At 37.3% G+C, this 15563-nt stretch overlaps 1 protein-coding gene across 5 annotated transcripts in view; it reads right to left on the reverse strand.

The window, feature by feature from the left end:
- ARHGEF28 (Rho guanine nucleotide exchange factor 28) overlaps window positions 1-15563 on the reverse strand; it is a 276929-nt gene that overhangs the window by 102230 nt on the left and 159136 nt on the right. For 3 of the 5 annotated variants that reach the window (XM_036763762.1, XM_036763746.1, XM_036763770.1), the window contains 6 exons: window positions 12875-12955; window positions 12184-12226; window positions 6944-7067; window positions 6437-6569; window positions 1528-1583; window positions 784-835 (listed from right to left, as the gene is read on the reverse strand). In XM_036763762.1, coding sequence (XP_036619657.1) covers window positions 784-835; window positions 1528-1583; window positions 6437-6569; window positions 6944-7067; window positions 12184-12226; window positions 12875-12955 — 489 coding nt within the window. The remainder of the gene's footprint in view (window positions 1-783; window positions 836-1527; window positions 1584-6436; window positions 6570-6943; window positions 7068-12183; window positions 12227-12874; window positions 12956-15563) is intronic. The other 2 variants (XM_036763753.1, XM_036763779.1) reach the window with 1 other exon arrangement.

Below are 15563 nucleotides of genomic sequence, written 5' to 3' on the forward strand. Positions count from 1 at the left end.
TTCAACTGCTCCATCCTGAAAATAGAATGGTGTTTCAATAGGCCATTATGTTTAATGTCCATTCTTGTATGCTGGGAGGAGGAAAGAAAAAAATACCCTGAATGCAGACAAACTTGTAAAATACTATAAATACTTTTAAAGAAAATATGCCAGGACACATAATCTGAAAGGAGAGGAAAACCATTAACCCACAGCTCCTCATCCAATCAAGCAAATATGTATTAAGCGCCTACTATGCACATACAATAATGAAAAACAACCCAGTCTGTACCCTGAAGCAGCTCACAATCTACCTGATGCGAGGGGAGGGAGGAAAGAGACACAATTTGTATAGCAATATGACTAACACAAGAGAGAGAGGTTAATGGAGCGAAGGAGAGAGCCAGCCAGACTGCTTCAGGAGAATGTGAGCGTGAAGAAAGGTCAGAGAAGAGGACTCTGAACTGAACAGGTAAGCATGTCCTCTGTTGATAGTAAAAAGGTGTTTTTTATTTTGTTTTTTTCTATAAACTTTAACCAATTGAGCTTACAATTAAAAGGTTCACACAATAAGTGAAACATTCGCATAAGATTCTTGAGTAGGCTTGATGAGTGTTTTTCATTTGTGAGTTGTGTATTTCAAATGTAAAAATCATATTAAATCCACCATAGGTAGTAGAAAGAGAGACACATGAACAAATAAGAAAACAATAAAAGGAGGTGTTTTTTGGAGAGATATTTGTGGTATGCACTATACTTGAAAAGAACTGTCCTGCCCGTTTTATTATTATCCACAGAACTTACTTCCAAGAGTGGCTTGTGGTCTGATCTTGTTGTGATATCTCTCCTGGAGTTTCTGGTGAGGAAGAACATTAGCAATGCACAACATCAGATCAAAGTCTTGCTGTGAGAAGGCCCACAGAGTTAAACATAAGGAGACTCTAATCAGTGACTCTCATCTTAGACATCACATTTTTTATTATGAACAATGTTTGATAAGCATCCTCAGAGGAGCCAGGAAGAGCCTGCCTGCCCTGCCAAGAGCAAGACGGAAGAGTTCCCTTCCAATCAATCTCCTACTATCTTCTTTTTTTTTCTTTACTAGTAGCTCTCCTACTTGCTATTCTTGTAATTGGAAATAAGAAAGAAGACACTTTGGGACACTTTTGCCACAAACAGTGAAGTTCACACGCCAAAGGATGACTAACAGTCATAGCTGCCATTTATAGAGGGCTTTAAGCAACCACCCTCATATTACTTCCAAATATATTCATCGGTTACTTCATTTCATCCTTGACCTTTTCAAACAAGCAACAGAAAGGAAACAAATCCAAGCCCAACCTATGTTTCTGTGCGGCAGCACTTTAATCTTTATGTGATTTTTAGAAGCATCTACTTTAAGTATAGAACTTCTACCTGCCTCCTTGACCAAACAAATGGTCACCATTCACTACAGCTGCTGTTTGGGGAAGACATTTAGAAGGTCCTGATCGGGGAATTCAACCAAGGGAGGCTAACAACAGAATCACAGATGTCATCTCAGATTACCTTGGTACATGGAAGGGTGCATTCTCTACAGCTTTTGTGTACAATCGCATTACAGACTGAAAGAAAAAAGGCAGATCTTTCAATATCCATACCAAAGTATCATTTACTTAAAATGCACAAGACTAGAACATTCTCTCTTAAAATTCTTCCCACAAAATTGCTACTCCCACTAAAATTTGACAACATAGCCCACCCCATAAGTTTGCATAATATGTATTTCAAAATATTCATTTAACACTAAGCCCCAATTTCCTCGACTTTGTTAGTAAGCAAAGGTTAACCAGAAATCTCTCATATGCCCAGCTTTGTGTAAAGGGCCAGAGGGAACATAAAAGAAGTCTTTTTCCTTGTCTGACCTATTTGTTCACTGCCTTGCTGGTTATCACTTATATCTCAAGCCAGGATTGAGTGGCAACTTATTGTCGTATGTATTTATGGATTTTTTTCCAACAGAGTTTGACAACCATTCCAAAAAATTGGGGATTTTGTCCAGAGGTTATACTGTACTTGGGAAATTCCTATTCTTCTCTATAAAACCAGAAGAGATATGAAAGGCAAAGCAATAGGAATGGAATGGAATGGAAAGGATGGCTAACAATCATGAAGAAAAAGACTTGATCATTAGTTAGAAATCAGGCCCAAAGAAAGAGGAAAGTCAAAGATGGCTCTAAGATTTTGAGCCTGGGTTAATAGGGAATGGTGATCTAATTACTAAACAAACAAATAAATTAAAAAGTCAGGTAAAAGACTTAGCTATTTTGATCAACACAATAAGGAACAATTCCCAGAAGACTCGATGAAAAATGTTATCCACCTCCAGAAAGAGAACTAATGAACTCTGAGTGCATACTGAAGCACACTTTTTCACTTTATTTTTCTTGGAGTTTTTTTTTTGGTAACATAAATGATATAGAAATATGTTTTACATGTCTTTACATGTATAAAGCATATCATATTGCTTGCTTTCTTATGGGTGGGGGAGGGAGAGAATTTGGAACTCAAAAAAAGAATGTTAAAAAATTTTAACTAAATGAAAAAGATTTTAAAAGTAAATAAAAAGTTGGGGAGATCTGCTTTGCTATTTCACTGGTGATTATTTTTGCTTCTGTAAGCTTTTGCAGGGAGGACAGATGAGTTTAGTTTCAGACATGCTGATTTTCCAGGCAGGGTGGCAACACCTCTATGCAAAGATGTCATGTGGCTAGCTAAAAAATAAAGACAGAACAGATGAGAGGTCAGTGCTGTAATAGGTGGATTTAGGGAACATCACCATAGGTGTTACATTTGAAACCATAAAAATAAGTTATCTGAGTTAAGTTTAAAGGAAAAGGGCTAAACTTGTAGGAATAAGAATGACTAATTTTGGTAAAACGGTTTAAAAAAAAGTAGAACCAGAAAAGGCAACAAAACTAAAATAAAGTAGGTAACAGGGAGTTAGTGTCACAGCTACCCAAATATACCCGAAGAATGACAGAGTATTTCAAGGAGGAGGGACACAAACAGCGTCAGGTGTAGCAGAAAAGTCAAGGAGGTTGAAGCCTGAGAAAAAGACATTTTGACTTGGCTAAGCATAGAAGGTGGTCACTGATGATACATCACTCACCCCACTTTGCATCTGCAGTTCTGCCTGGTTTCAACTCCACAGAACAAGATATACTCTCTCCCTTCCCTTCCCCCATCATCATGACCCCTGGTGTCCTCTCCCACTCAAACCCCATCCCTGACCATCCAGTTTTCCAGCCTCCTTTTTTTGTGTGGCCATCGCCCATTAGATTTGAAATTCCTTGAAGGCAGATGCTGTCTTTTTCTTTTCCGTATCCCCGGCGCTTAGCACAGTGACAGGCACATATCTTTATTGAACTGAAAAGAGTAGTTTGTTTGTTTGTTGTTTTATAAGTAAGGAAGGAGGGATAGAAGTCAGGAAGTTGTTACTGAGAAAGTTGGGTTAAGTAGGAAGTTGTTACTGAGAAATGAACACAGGTAGTATAGCTTCAGGGAAATTGGCTTCGACTGAAGGAGCGATGTAGGATGGTAGTTTGAAGGAGGGATTGGGAGGGGGTGGACATCAATGGAAGGTGCTAAGTTACATTTAGTAAACCTTCTGCAGACTACATTAGAATAGCAACAACTTATTTTTTTAAAGAGTGAACATTATTTATCTCATGCCTTTCCTCATTCCAGAAATCAACCTTCACACTCCAAAAGATGTATCTTTGCAAAGTTCTTGTGCATTTTCATACATTTAATAACATTGGCTGTAGAATGGCCAGTAAAACCCTGCAGATGAAATTTAAAAGACTATTTAGGAGGTGGAGCCAGCATGGCAGAGAAAAGGCAGCAACTCACCTGAGCTCTCCCCAAAACCCCTCCAAATACCTTCAAACAATGCCATAAAAGAATTCCTACAGCAGCAGAACCCACAAAAGGATGGGGTGAAATAATTTTCCAGCCAAAGACAACTTAGAAGGTCAGCAGGAAAGGTCTGTTGCACCTGGGTAGGAGTGGAACACAGTCCAGCTCAGGCTGCACCAGCATAGCCCCAGCCCCAACCCCAGTGACCCAGGAACAGGCCTTGAGAGCCACCGAATCAGCTGTAGAAGCAGCTGCTTCAGGAGCTCTCAGCCCACAGACAGTAAAAATGTCAAACAAGTGCTCAGAAGGAGATTACAGGAGTCTTTTGCTAGCACTGAGATAAGACTCTGTTGCTTTGCCCATACTCAGATCTGGATCACAGTCCTGGGTGGCAGTCCCAGGGCAAGAAGAAGCACTAGCACACTCCAGCTTACAGCTATTGCTTCTGACTGTCCCTCAAGAGGAACATAACAAGGTGAAGAGGAAAGGGAAATCATATGGGACTTAACAAGGTTAAACTGTCTACATTCCTACATGGGAAGATGATATTCATAACTTATAAGAACTTCCTCATTATTAGAGCAGTTAGAAGGAGTATATATAAACAGAGGACACAGTTGTGAGTTGAGTATGAAGGGATGATATCTTAAAAGAAAAGAAGGGTTGAGAGAGGAATGCACTGGGAGAAAGGGAAAGGGAGAGGTAGAATGGGGTAAATTATCTCACATAAAAGAGGCAAGAAAAAGCTTTTACAATGGAGGGGAAGATGGGGGAGACGAAGGCAAGTGAGTGAACCTTATTCTCATCAGAATTGGCTCAAAGAGGGAATAACATAGACACTCAATTGGGTACAGCTATCTATCTTACCCCAGAGGGAATTTGGAGGGAAATGGGATAAGAGAAGGGGGAAGTGATAGAAGGGAGGACAGAATGGGGGAGGGATGATGATCAAATGATCAAAACATATGAAGTTTGCAGATGAAGTAATCAAACCTATCTACAGCCATATGAAAAAAAATGCTCTAATTCACTACTGATTGAAGAAATGTGAATTAAAACAATTCTGAAGTACTACCTCATACTTATTAGATTGACTGATAGGACAGAAAAGGTAAATGACAAGTGTCGGAGGGGATGTAGGAAAAATGAGACATTAATGTATTTTTAGTAGAGTAGTGAAGTGATTCAACCATTCTGTAGAACGATTTGGAACTCTGCTCAAAGGGTTATAAAGCCATGCATACCTTTTGACCTAGCAATACCACTAGTAGGTCTGTATCCCAAAAGAGATAAAAAACAAAAAGGAAAAGGATCTATATGTACAAAAATAGTTATAGCAGCTCTTTCCTGGTGGCAAAGAACTGGACATTGAGGGGATATCCAACAATTGGGAAATGGCTGAACAAATTGTGGCATGTGATTATGACAGAATACTATTGTACTATAAGAAATGATGTGCAAGATGCTCTCAGAAAAACCTAGGAAGACTTACATGAGCTGATGTGAAGTGAAATGCACTGTGTAAAAAGTAACAGCAATATTGTGAGATGACCAGCTATGAATGACTTAGCTATTCTCTGCAATACAATGATCCAAGACAGCTCTGAAGGACTTACGATTGAAAAATGCTGTCCATCCCCAGAGAAAGAACTGATTATGTTTGAATACAGATTGAAGCATACTTTTTTTTTTACTTTCTTTATTTTTCTTGAGGTTTTTTGTTTATATTTTGTTATACAACATGACTAATATGGAAATGTTTTACATGACCACACACGTATAACCTATATCAAATTGCTTGCCTTCTCAATAAAGGGGGTAGGGATGGAAGAAGGGAGAGAATTTGGAACTCAAAGTTCTTAAAATGAATGTTAAAAGTTGTTTTTACATGTAATTCGGGACAAATAAAATATGAAATAATGTGTTTAAATCAAATAAAAATTCACAAAAAAAGAATATTTATTCAAGTTTAGGACAACTACATTAAACAACTGCTTTCACAATGTCCTTAGTTTCTGATTTTGTAACAAGCAAAAAGACTTACTCAAAGGGAAGAGAAGGTAAAACATATCTGATGAGAGCTAAAGTCCACATTCACTATGACGGAAAAATAATCAGTTCATCTTTAGAAAAAAAAATCTGCTAATGACATTTATCATACTTAAAACCTCTGCTGTGAATTCAAAATGCAAAAGTTTAAAAATGAAGAAAGACCTTGTATGCAGCCCCAGAGAGGGCAGGTCGTGGTTGCTGCCCCTGAGACAAGAGTCCTCCTGGGCGTGTGCAAATAAAAATAGTTTTAATACTTACACATTGAAGCTCACTTATGTATGTTTTCATAAGTGAATATTAACCAAAAAATAAAGCTAAAGAAAAATAAATCCACTAAACAATTTTTGAGTGCCCACCTACCAGGTACATAGTATTGAAAAGGGAAGCTAAGATAATTTTTGTTAAGACCTAGTCCCTTCTTATAGGGAGTTTACAAATTAGTGAAGAGAAGATGACCAAAGACAAAACACAAACAGATTCAGCAAAATTAAAAGAAGTTACTTACTAGCACACTGGAATGACTCTTTTCCCAGAAGGGGTTTATCACAAACAAAACATGGTAGAACCCCTGAGAACATCCCAGGAACAAACTGATGTCGATTCACTTTCTCTTTGTCTTTAGCATCCTTGTTCTTTGTCTTGAGACACAACATAAAGGAGAGGGAAAGACATAAAAGCAGTTGGAGTACTAGAAGCCAATTTTTTTAACAGAACAAAGTCTTTATATTAATAATTATCTTTGCAAGGACTGTACCTGGTATTGAATGACACCCCTTCCCCCCAACTCCCAGCTGAGGTAAGCTAGAATGGTAAGTTTGGACACTAATCCACTCTAAACACACAAAACATTTTCAAATACAAGCACTGCAAAAATTGCAATTTAAAACTAAGAATTTTTAAGTACATAGAAGAAACTTTTCAGCACCTGCTGGAAACCACAGACCACAAAGATATGAATGCAATGTCCATTATCTTTCTCTACAATATATGATATTGGCCCCCAGTTAAGTACCTTAGATTTATTCCTGGGGCTGGTCATTCTGTTCATGAGAAAGCTGAATGTGCGGCTCACTTTGTACTTCTCCGATTCTGATTTGGTAGGTATGATGTATTTATCCCATTCCTCCTCTTGAATCCTAGAACATAGAATCATTTACCATGAACAAAGCAGGGCAGAATTGTAGATTTAGAACCACCATCTACTGTACTTAGTCTAGTATTCGCTAGATGTGTTCAAATTTTAATGGTTTTTCTAAAGGCATGAAAACCTTTTCTGTTTATTCAGAAGTCATTTCTGCACTACTCTTTCACCCGAGAAAAAAGTCAACTCCATTATTGGTGATAGAGCAAAGTTTCTGGGTCCCAGATGAGCCAAACAAGCAATAATCTGAAAAGCATTTGTATGTTTGGGAATGTGGTCAGACTCAATGCTTTTACAGACATACAAGAGTATGTACAAATGTAATCCTCAGAAATACACACAACTTATCACCTCTGTGCCCAGCTTCAAAGGCTTCCTGCTCACGTCTCACTCCCAGAAATCTGACAATCAGTTGAATGACAAAGGGGAGAAGGCTGTACATTAGTCCATGAAGTTATTGACAATTAAGAACTGACTACATAAAATTTAGAAATCTCCTAAGCCTGGCTCCTAAATCACAGGACAGAAGAGACCAAAGACCTTCCATGGAAAGATGTATTTTCCCTAAATGTCAATTGGCAGTGCTGTAATTCTCAAAGCCAAACAACAGAGAAGAGTAATACTTGAAAGATAAGTTGCTCTACAAAAACCCATTCCAAAAAATGACAGAAAGCCATGTGTTAAAGGTCAACATAATATCTATGTCAAATTAGATAATGTTTAAGAAAGCAACACTTTCCCAATATGTGTTTAAAAATTGAAGTCTCTTCTACTGTAGAAGCCTATTTGTCATCACTGAAGACTAGCACATTCAGCTCCTAAAGAATGCTTCAAAGCATACAGAGAAGTGACAAAATACATAAGAATATATTACTACTCCTCATCAACCAAAGACTGAGAGAGGTTGACTGAAAAATCGTTATGCCAAGAGTTCTCAACTCTAGAAATCAACAAACTTGTGGATTTTTAAAAAAAATATTTGGCTAACTGATTTCCTTTGCAATTGATTTCCTTTGTAATCCCATGTATTTTATTTTATGCATTTAAAAATGTTATTCTGAGAAGGGCTCCCTAGGCTCCATCAGACTGAAATAGGGGTCTATGGCACACACAAAATGATTAAAAATCTCTTCTTTATTCAATGAAATTAATTCAAATGTAAATGATTATCAAAAAAGTTTAGTTGGCTATATTGCTAGTCTATAATCAAGCAAAATACTGATTTTTAAAAAAAGAGATAGCTTATAACAAGTTTTGTTCAGTGACTTCACTTTTTTCAGGCTGTTCTTTTATCAACAAAAATTACAGGAGTTGGGCTAAATAATCTCTAAGATTCATTCTGGGCTAGAAATTCCAATATTGTCTATCAGTTTCAGTATGCTCTAAGGAAATCTAAGGATTTCTTTCGTATCTCTGGTAGCTATTTTAGTGTCAATATCTAGACATTCATTTGGTTATTGTATTTATAAAGGAAAAGAATTGCTATGTGTCTCCAATTCTATTGGCCTTTAAAAAAATAAAGAAAATGATTGGACTTGATTGAGCAAAACAGGGATAGCAGTGGTGGTCCAGCTGGCCCCTACCTGAGCTTGTCATACTGTAAGCCACGCTGCACAAATCCCTAACCACTTCCGGTGCTTGTGAGGGTGGAAGGGTTGTCATGTGATAACTCTTCCTAATAGATTAGTTTCTTAAAGCAGACTCTTGAAAGAGGAGAGGAAGAATAAATATAACTTGAGTATTTCAACATTAAGAATGTAATCATGGTATATGTGGGTTTCCTCCTCTTATCCTTTCTACTTCCCTAACAACTGCAAAACACATTCACAAAACACATAACAGATTAGCCAACTCTTCAGCTGCTTCATATGTTTCTCCTTTGCAATCATCTGAGGGGCAAAAATGACACAAAGCTTAGAAAGAAAAGGTCCCTCTGGACCCTCTAATGAACAAATCATTTTAATTTCATGCAGCTGACTTTCTAAATTCAGGATTTTCAGATCAATTATTGCCTATCCATTTCTGAGACTTTCCTTTATAATCAACAGGTTCAGGCTTGGAAAGATCAAATAAGGATGTGTGTTTAATATATACTGAGAAACGGCTTTTATCCAAATTATCTTATATCCAGTATCCCAATGGCCCTGACTCAGGACTATTGACTGTAAGAAAAAAGCTTTCTCTCAGGGCTTCCATGTCAAAGGCACTGAGAGATCACAGATGTAGGGGTTGTGAAAAATACTCATCCATACTCCCTATGTCCTGGCAGATCACTCCTACACTGTCCCAGCAAAAGAAAATGGTTTCTATTTTCTCATCAAAGCCATCTCTATTCTTTCTTCAGCATAGCTGTAGATATTTGGAGAATCTACAAGACTGTAGCTAAATACAATTTTGCAAATTTTAAGTTTTAATACGACAACATGTAAAATGACCATAATTTCCAATGGTCTCTTGATACTATGATAAAGCACACCATCTAAGGATACATTAAGCATACATCCCAAAACTCTAAGACTAAAACCTAAGAACTGAACAATAAAAAGGCAGGGTAATATTGAAAGCAAAGCTGGACTGGGAACAAATCTGAGAAAAGGTAGGCTGATAAATTCTCAGAATCTCCCACACAGAGGAAAATACAAAGTTCAAAGACCTCCTCCAGACTGTTAGAGGCAGTTACCTCATCAGTCACCTTTTTAGCATTGAGACATGTGTAAGGTCAGCTGATGCTTTGTTATGAATCTGCCTGTCCCTATGGAGCTTATTGCCACAACACAAGAAAGAGGTGGGGAAAAATAAGAGAGAAAGGAAGAAAGAAAAAAAAGGGAGAAAGAGGAATAAAGGAATCAAAAGAGAGAGGAAGAAAGGAAGAGGCAGAATGTAAGAAAGGAGGAGAAAGAAGGGTTGCAAGGAGGAAACGTAGCAAAAGAAAGAGAAGGGAGAGAGGGAGGAAGGAAAAAAGAAATGAAAGAAGGGAAGGAGGAAAGAAGGAAGGGGAGAAGAAACAGAAGGAAGGTAGGGAGGGAGGGAAAAAAGAAGGGAGAGAAGAAGGAAGGAAGGAAGAAAGGAAGGAAGGAAGGAAGGAAGGAAGGAAGGAAGGAAGGAAGGAAGGAAGGAAGGAAAGACATCACGCAGGAGTAAAATATGTATCCTTTGAGAAACTCTCAGAAGTGTCAAAGGCTGAAATGAGGTCAGGTGTATACTCTTTTTCAGCTGACAGTGCCCTTTTACAGAAACTAAGTTTCCTACATAAAATAACACAATCTCAAAAACAGTTTAAATTGAAGCACAAACTAAACCAAGATTGTGACTTGGGATGTCACTGATTTGTTTGGCAAATACTAAACAAATCCCATACATAATGCTATTCATTGATTGTACTATGTTCTATGCTACGAATGCACTAGTATATTCCTGTCACTAAGGGAATCCCTGTCAAGATTCCAAACATAAAGAAAAACAGTGAGAAGTAAGGGCTAGAAGGGTATGAGAAATGAAAAGTAGGAGAAAAAGGATAGTTATAGTAGGCACTTAATAAATGCTTATTCCCTTCCCCTAATACACAAATGCCTATAGAACCAATTCCATGTTTCAGATGCTAAGATATAGCTGGCTAAGAGCTAAAGAAGGCTTTGCTCCTCCAATCAAGTGCCAACTACAAAATCATTGTTTACATAATACTTAAGAAAACAGAAAACAATCTTGCTATTCAAAATGACAGCTAGATGACCAAGAAGTTTGACCCTGCAGAAGACATGGGAAAATGTGCTTCTTCTCTCCATTCTTTGCAGAAGAGTAAGACAAAAGATGCAGAAGAGCACATACAATGTCACACTTGGTCAATGTGTTGGTTAGTGTACTATCTCCCCTCTTTAAAAAATATTATAAGGGATGGCTTGCTGAGTGGGGAGTGGGAGAGATATTTAAAATGAAGGTAATGTGAAAATAAAAGCTATCAAAAAAAACTTTTAAATAGCTATAGGAAGATAACTAAACTTTGTGAAATATTTTAAAGAGATATTTAATGGTGTGAGTTTGTTTTAATAACGTTTATTAGTCATTTATTGCAGCTATCAGTAAACTTTTCTCCTGTGCCCTTATAATCCAAGTTGTTTAATGACTTTTGTATGTATATTTTCTCTCCCTACTATATTAAATCCAATTCAACAAACACTTATTAAACACATATGAGAAGATGGCGGAGACACAAGATAAAATTTATACTTCTTGAAAATCAGACATTTTTATCTTATTTCACTTTTCTTTACTGAGCCCCTAGTCCTGCCCTTTACAAATAGTAGATGTGTGATAAAACCTTGTTTAAATGAGGAAGTAGCTTGGGATATTGGAAAGAATGCTGTCATTGGAATCAAAGGACCTGGGTTCAAATTCCCCATCCTGAGGCTTACTAGCTGTGATGGTTGGTAAGTCACAATCTGTTTCTTCATCAATAAAATGAGAGGGTTGAACTAGATGGCGTCTGAGGTCCTTTCAAGCAATAAATCTATTGATTAGGAGATCATGAGCTATCTTTAATCCAACAATTCAACATTTATTAAGCACCTCCTATGTTCAAGATATAAGAAATATAACATAGTGGATAGAAAGAGAAAGGATCCATAGGCTTCAATCAGACTAATGACCAAATGGTTCCAAGACACCAAAAAAGAGCTAAGAACTTCTGGTCTGGAGTATAACCACCCAAGATCTTGTTACACTTCCCAGTTCTCATTATCACCTTCTGTCTGTAAAATAACAGCTGGGCCTTATTCTCTGCTTCTTCACCCTAGAAGGCTTGAATTGGCTTTTACTTAGGGAAAAGGGAAAGCAGCCCTTTCATAGAAAAAGGATGGCCTCCCATCCAAGGCACAGAGGCCTGAGAGCTCAAAGCCACAGAGGTGACAGTGCTAAGAAGAGGATCCCAGTCACTACTATCGTACCAAGGGATGGCAGAGATTCCTCTCAATATACAATTCCACCTCCTCCCACTGAGCATCTTGACATCTGCCATGCTTGGCCACAGCAGGCGCACATGCTGAGATGGCAAGTCAGTATTTGTTTTTGCAATGAATCCAATAAGCGTTTTCTTAGGAAATGTGTAATGGTTATACCTTTTCTCTCGTGATGGCTCCGATAAGCTGTAAGCTCTTTGCTCTACAAAACACAGAACAGAAAATTAAAACTAAGGCTAGTTAACTAGCCTGGTCATTGCTTTTTTCATATGAAATGCACAACTTCCACCATTTTTTGTCAGGCCAAGTAGAAAATTAGAAAACTTTTTTTACAAGCGAGCATCACCCCAGACAGGATCATCACGCTCCATGAAATACAAACACCACTATGTTGTAAAGTGTTGGGATTTTTCTTTTCCTGAATCTGGGTTAGCTTCAGCAAGTGCCAACAAATATTTTCAGAAGTGCAGAAAATCAGCAAACATCATGTGCTTGATCTCAACAATACTAATTTTCCCCTTTATATAGTCCAGCCTGCAGCTTCATCCCTGATTCAAAACACTTAGTCACCAACACACAGAAGGGTTTAAAAAGAAAAAAGAAGCCCTTAGCACCTTTTAGCAAAGCTCAAGAAAAATATCCTGCAGTCTAGCAGAGGGAATTATAGATTGTAATATGGCTGCAGTACCCACGACAAGTTGCAGGAGCATCAGCAGTTGGTTCAAAGAGGGGCAATAAGATTTGCCTTAAGGTTCATCAAAAAGAAAGGGAAAGCCAGTTTCCCAACAGACACTGCAGGGAGCTTCATGCAAGCAGCTTAGTGCCATCTTGTTTCCAGGAGAGTACTTACTACAAGGATGGAGCAGAGACACTGATTTAGACAGTGAAAGGGACTGAAGGAGGGAACGACCACTGTTGAGGAACACACCATCTACAGAGTGAGGATAAGTCCTTTAAAGTTATAAACCAGAACATCAAATGATACCAAAAATGGAAAATGGAAATGCTTCATAGGTTTAAGAAAATCCATTATGAAAAAAATAATATAAACTCTACAAATATTGAACGAGATCCATGATTTCATTAGTGGAAAAAACTCCCTGGACCACTGCAGATCATCACCTATTCCTCAACTTACGGTCTTAGAGATTAATGTAAATACGGGTGTACATTAATGATGACTAGTATTATTTTGTATTTAATAGAGAACCTAGCTCACAAAAGTTCATGATTTTGTTTTAGATATTATCTAAGTTATCGTCACAACAACTCTATGAAGTAAGACATGCAGGTAATAATTATCCTTAACATATAAGTTGAGGCACCAAGAAGACAAGTGGGATGACCAAGGTTGTCAAACAGAATAGTAATGGACCCAGATTCTAAGCAGGCTTCAGGACACTTTATCTAAGCTTCTATTCATATGACTACATTACCTCTCTGAAATAAATACTTATTTCATATATAATTTTTTAAATGTACAACTATTTTAGAGAACTATTCAGCTTGATAATGTCATGATTATGATTCCAATATTTATAAAGTTTCCTTTAGCCAAAGTACACAGTATGTCCCCAAAATAATTACATGATGGGATTTTGGTTTGATGCATAAACAGGGGGTTGCTATTTTGGTTGCCAAAGGGATCGCCTGCTGTTCATGAAAATTGACAAACTAGATTTGGAAAAGAAAAGTGGAAACAACAGGAAACAGTAGAAGTGGACCACTATCTCCAGAATCAGAGGAGCTATATTCAAATTCCATCTCTGAGGCTTACTATTTACTGTTTGTTGCCTTGGACAATTTATTTACTCTTCCTTGGTAGGATTCAGTTTCCTAATCTATAAAACGAATGGCATTGGAGGTGTCTTAAAGCTAGATCTATAATCCTAATATGACAATGTGAGGTAACAGCACAGATGATATAGAAAATGAGAATGCAATGACATGTCTTCCTAAATATGTTATCTATGGATGGAGATGGAGAGGTGAATAAGTGTACATTCAAAAAATTCTCAGAGTTAGAAGGGATCTCCGATGTCATCTAATTCGATCCAGTTGTGTGTGTGTGTGTGTGTGTGTGTATGCGTGTGTGCGTAATATGCAATATTATGTGTGAGACTCAAAGCAAATGCTTAAATGGATAAAACTAGGATCCACACAGCCAAAGTGGCCACATACCTTGAAAAAGGACTTACAGCAAAGTAAATGTCAATTTCATCTTCCTCTGATACAATGAGTCAGACAAAACCATGAATCCGTTGAAAGGTAGATTTGAGGCACTCTGTCTGCCAGGATTTTGATGTTAGGTGAAGCACAGCTAATATCCCTGGTGATGGTGAATGGGTTCTATTTGGAAAGGGCCATTTTTTATATACAGACCATAATCTGCCATGGATTATTAGGCTAGCCTTAGCTCTTAATGCCTAGGAATTTCATGCAATTTGGTTGAAAAGAAAAAACATTGCTAAGATGCTCATCTTCTGGGGAAGATTAAACTGGACTTAAAATGGCACTTACTTTAAATGTATCATCTAGGAAAGGGATTTAAGACTAAACAGAAAAGATCTGAGGACTGGTAATACCTTTCCTCTATTATCTGGACATCCAGGCCATAGGCAAAGATTTAGGAACTGAGCTTGAAGCAAAGGTACTACTTTAAAATCTCCCAGACAATTACTCAATTAAGGACTCAGCTCAGATTATTGCCAGAAAAAAATAAAAGCTTATATTATAACAATTCCCCTTCTTCAACATATCTTATTCCTTCTCAGTCTGGTCAGTCCTCTTAGAATGCTTAGGAATGTCAAAAATCAGACAAGCCACAGCCAGGCAGAACAAGAGAGTCCATCATACATATGCATACATACACACACACACACACACACACACACACACCTGTGTAGGGTTATTTCATACTACTTGTAAGTAGCAGTTGCTTTCCTAATATTCCAAGTATAAACGTTGTTTAACAGGAAGGAATCAATCATAATAATATCACAAAAATAACTTGACAAAAAAAATGGAGTCAAAATCAAAGCAAATCTGTTCCATCTCAAAGACCTTGGTAATTCCCAATGGAAGGAAAGACTCATGATCCAAACATGATCCAAATCCATTGAGCTTTCTTTTCCTCCTTTCCTCTAAACATACCATGAACCTTTTTTTAAAAAAAAAAAACTTTCTTTCTCCTCTCTATAAGCTATATATGTATTAATTTTTATAATTGACTTCTTAATTCTCTCTATCCCTCCCAAAAGGGTGGGGAGGTGGGAGTGAGGAAACATTTGGTAGATATTTGTTTACATTTATGTATCTGACTTGCCTATTTTTTTAAAATGGCTGAATTTTACATAAATTACATTTAGTGGGATAAATGGAAATATCTAATTAGCAACAACAATGAAAAGACAGTATTTCAATAAATTTTTCTTTAGAATGGTCAACTGAAAATATTTCAAGCACATTCTAGCTTTTCTAACAGTTTCTAGATTCATAACCTCAGTATGGAAGGACTTCCAAAAATATAATACAAAAGG

This window comes from Trichosurus vulpecula, chromosome 1 (assembly GCF_011100635.1).
Source record: "Trichosurus vulpecula isolate mTriVul1 chromosome 1, mTriVul1.pri, whole genome shotgun sequence".
NCBI classification, from domain to species: Eukaryota; Metazoa; Chordata; class Mammalia; order Diprotodontia; family Phalangeridae; genus Trichosurus; species Trichosurus vulpecula.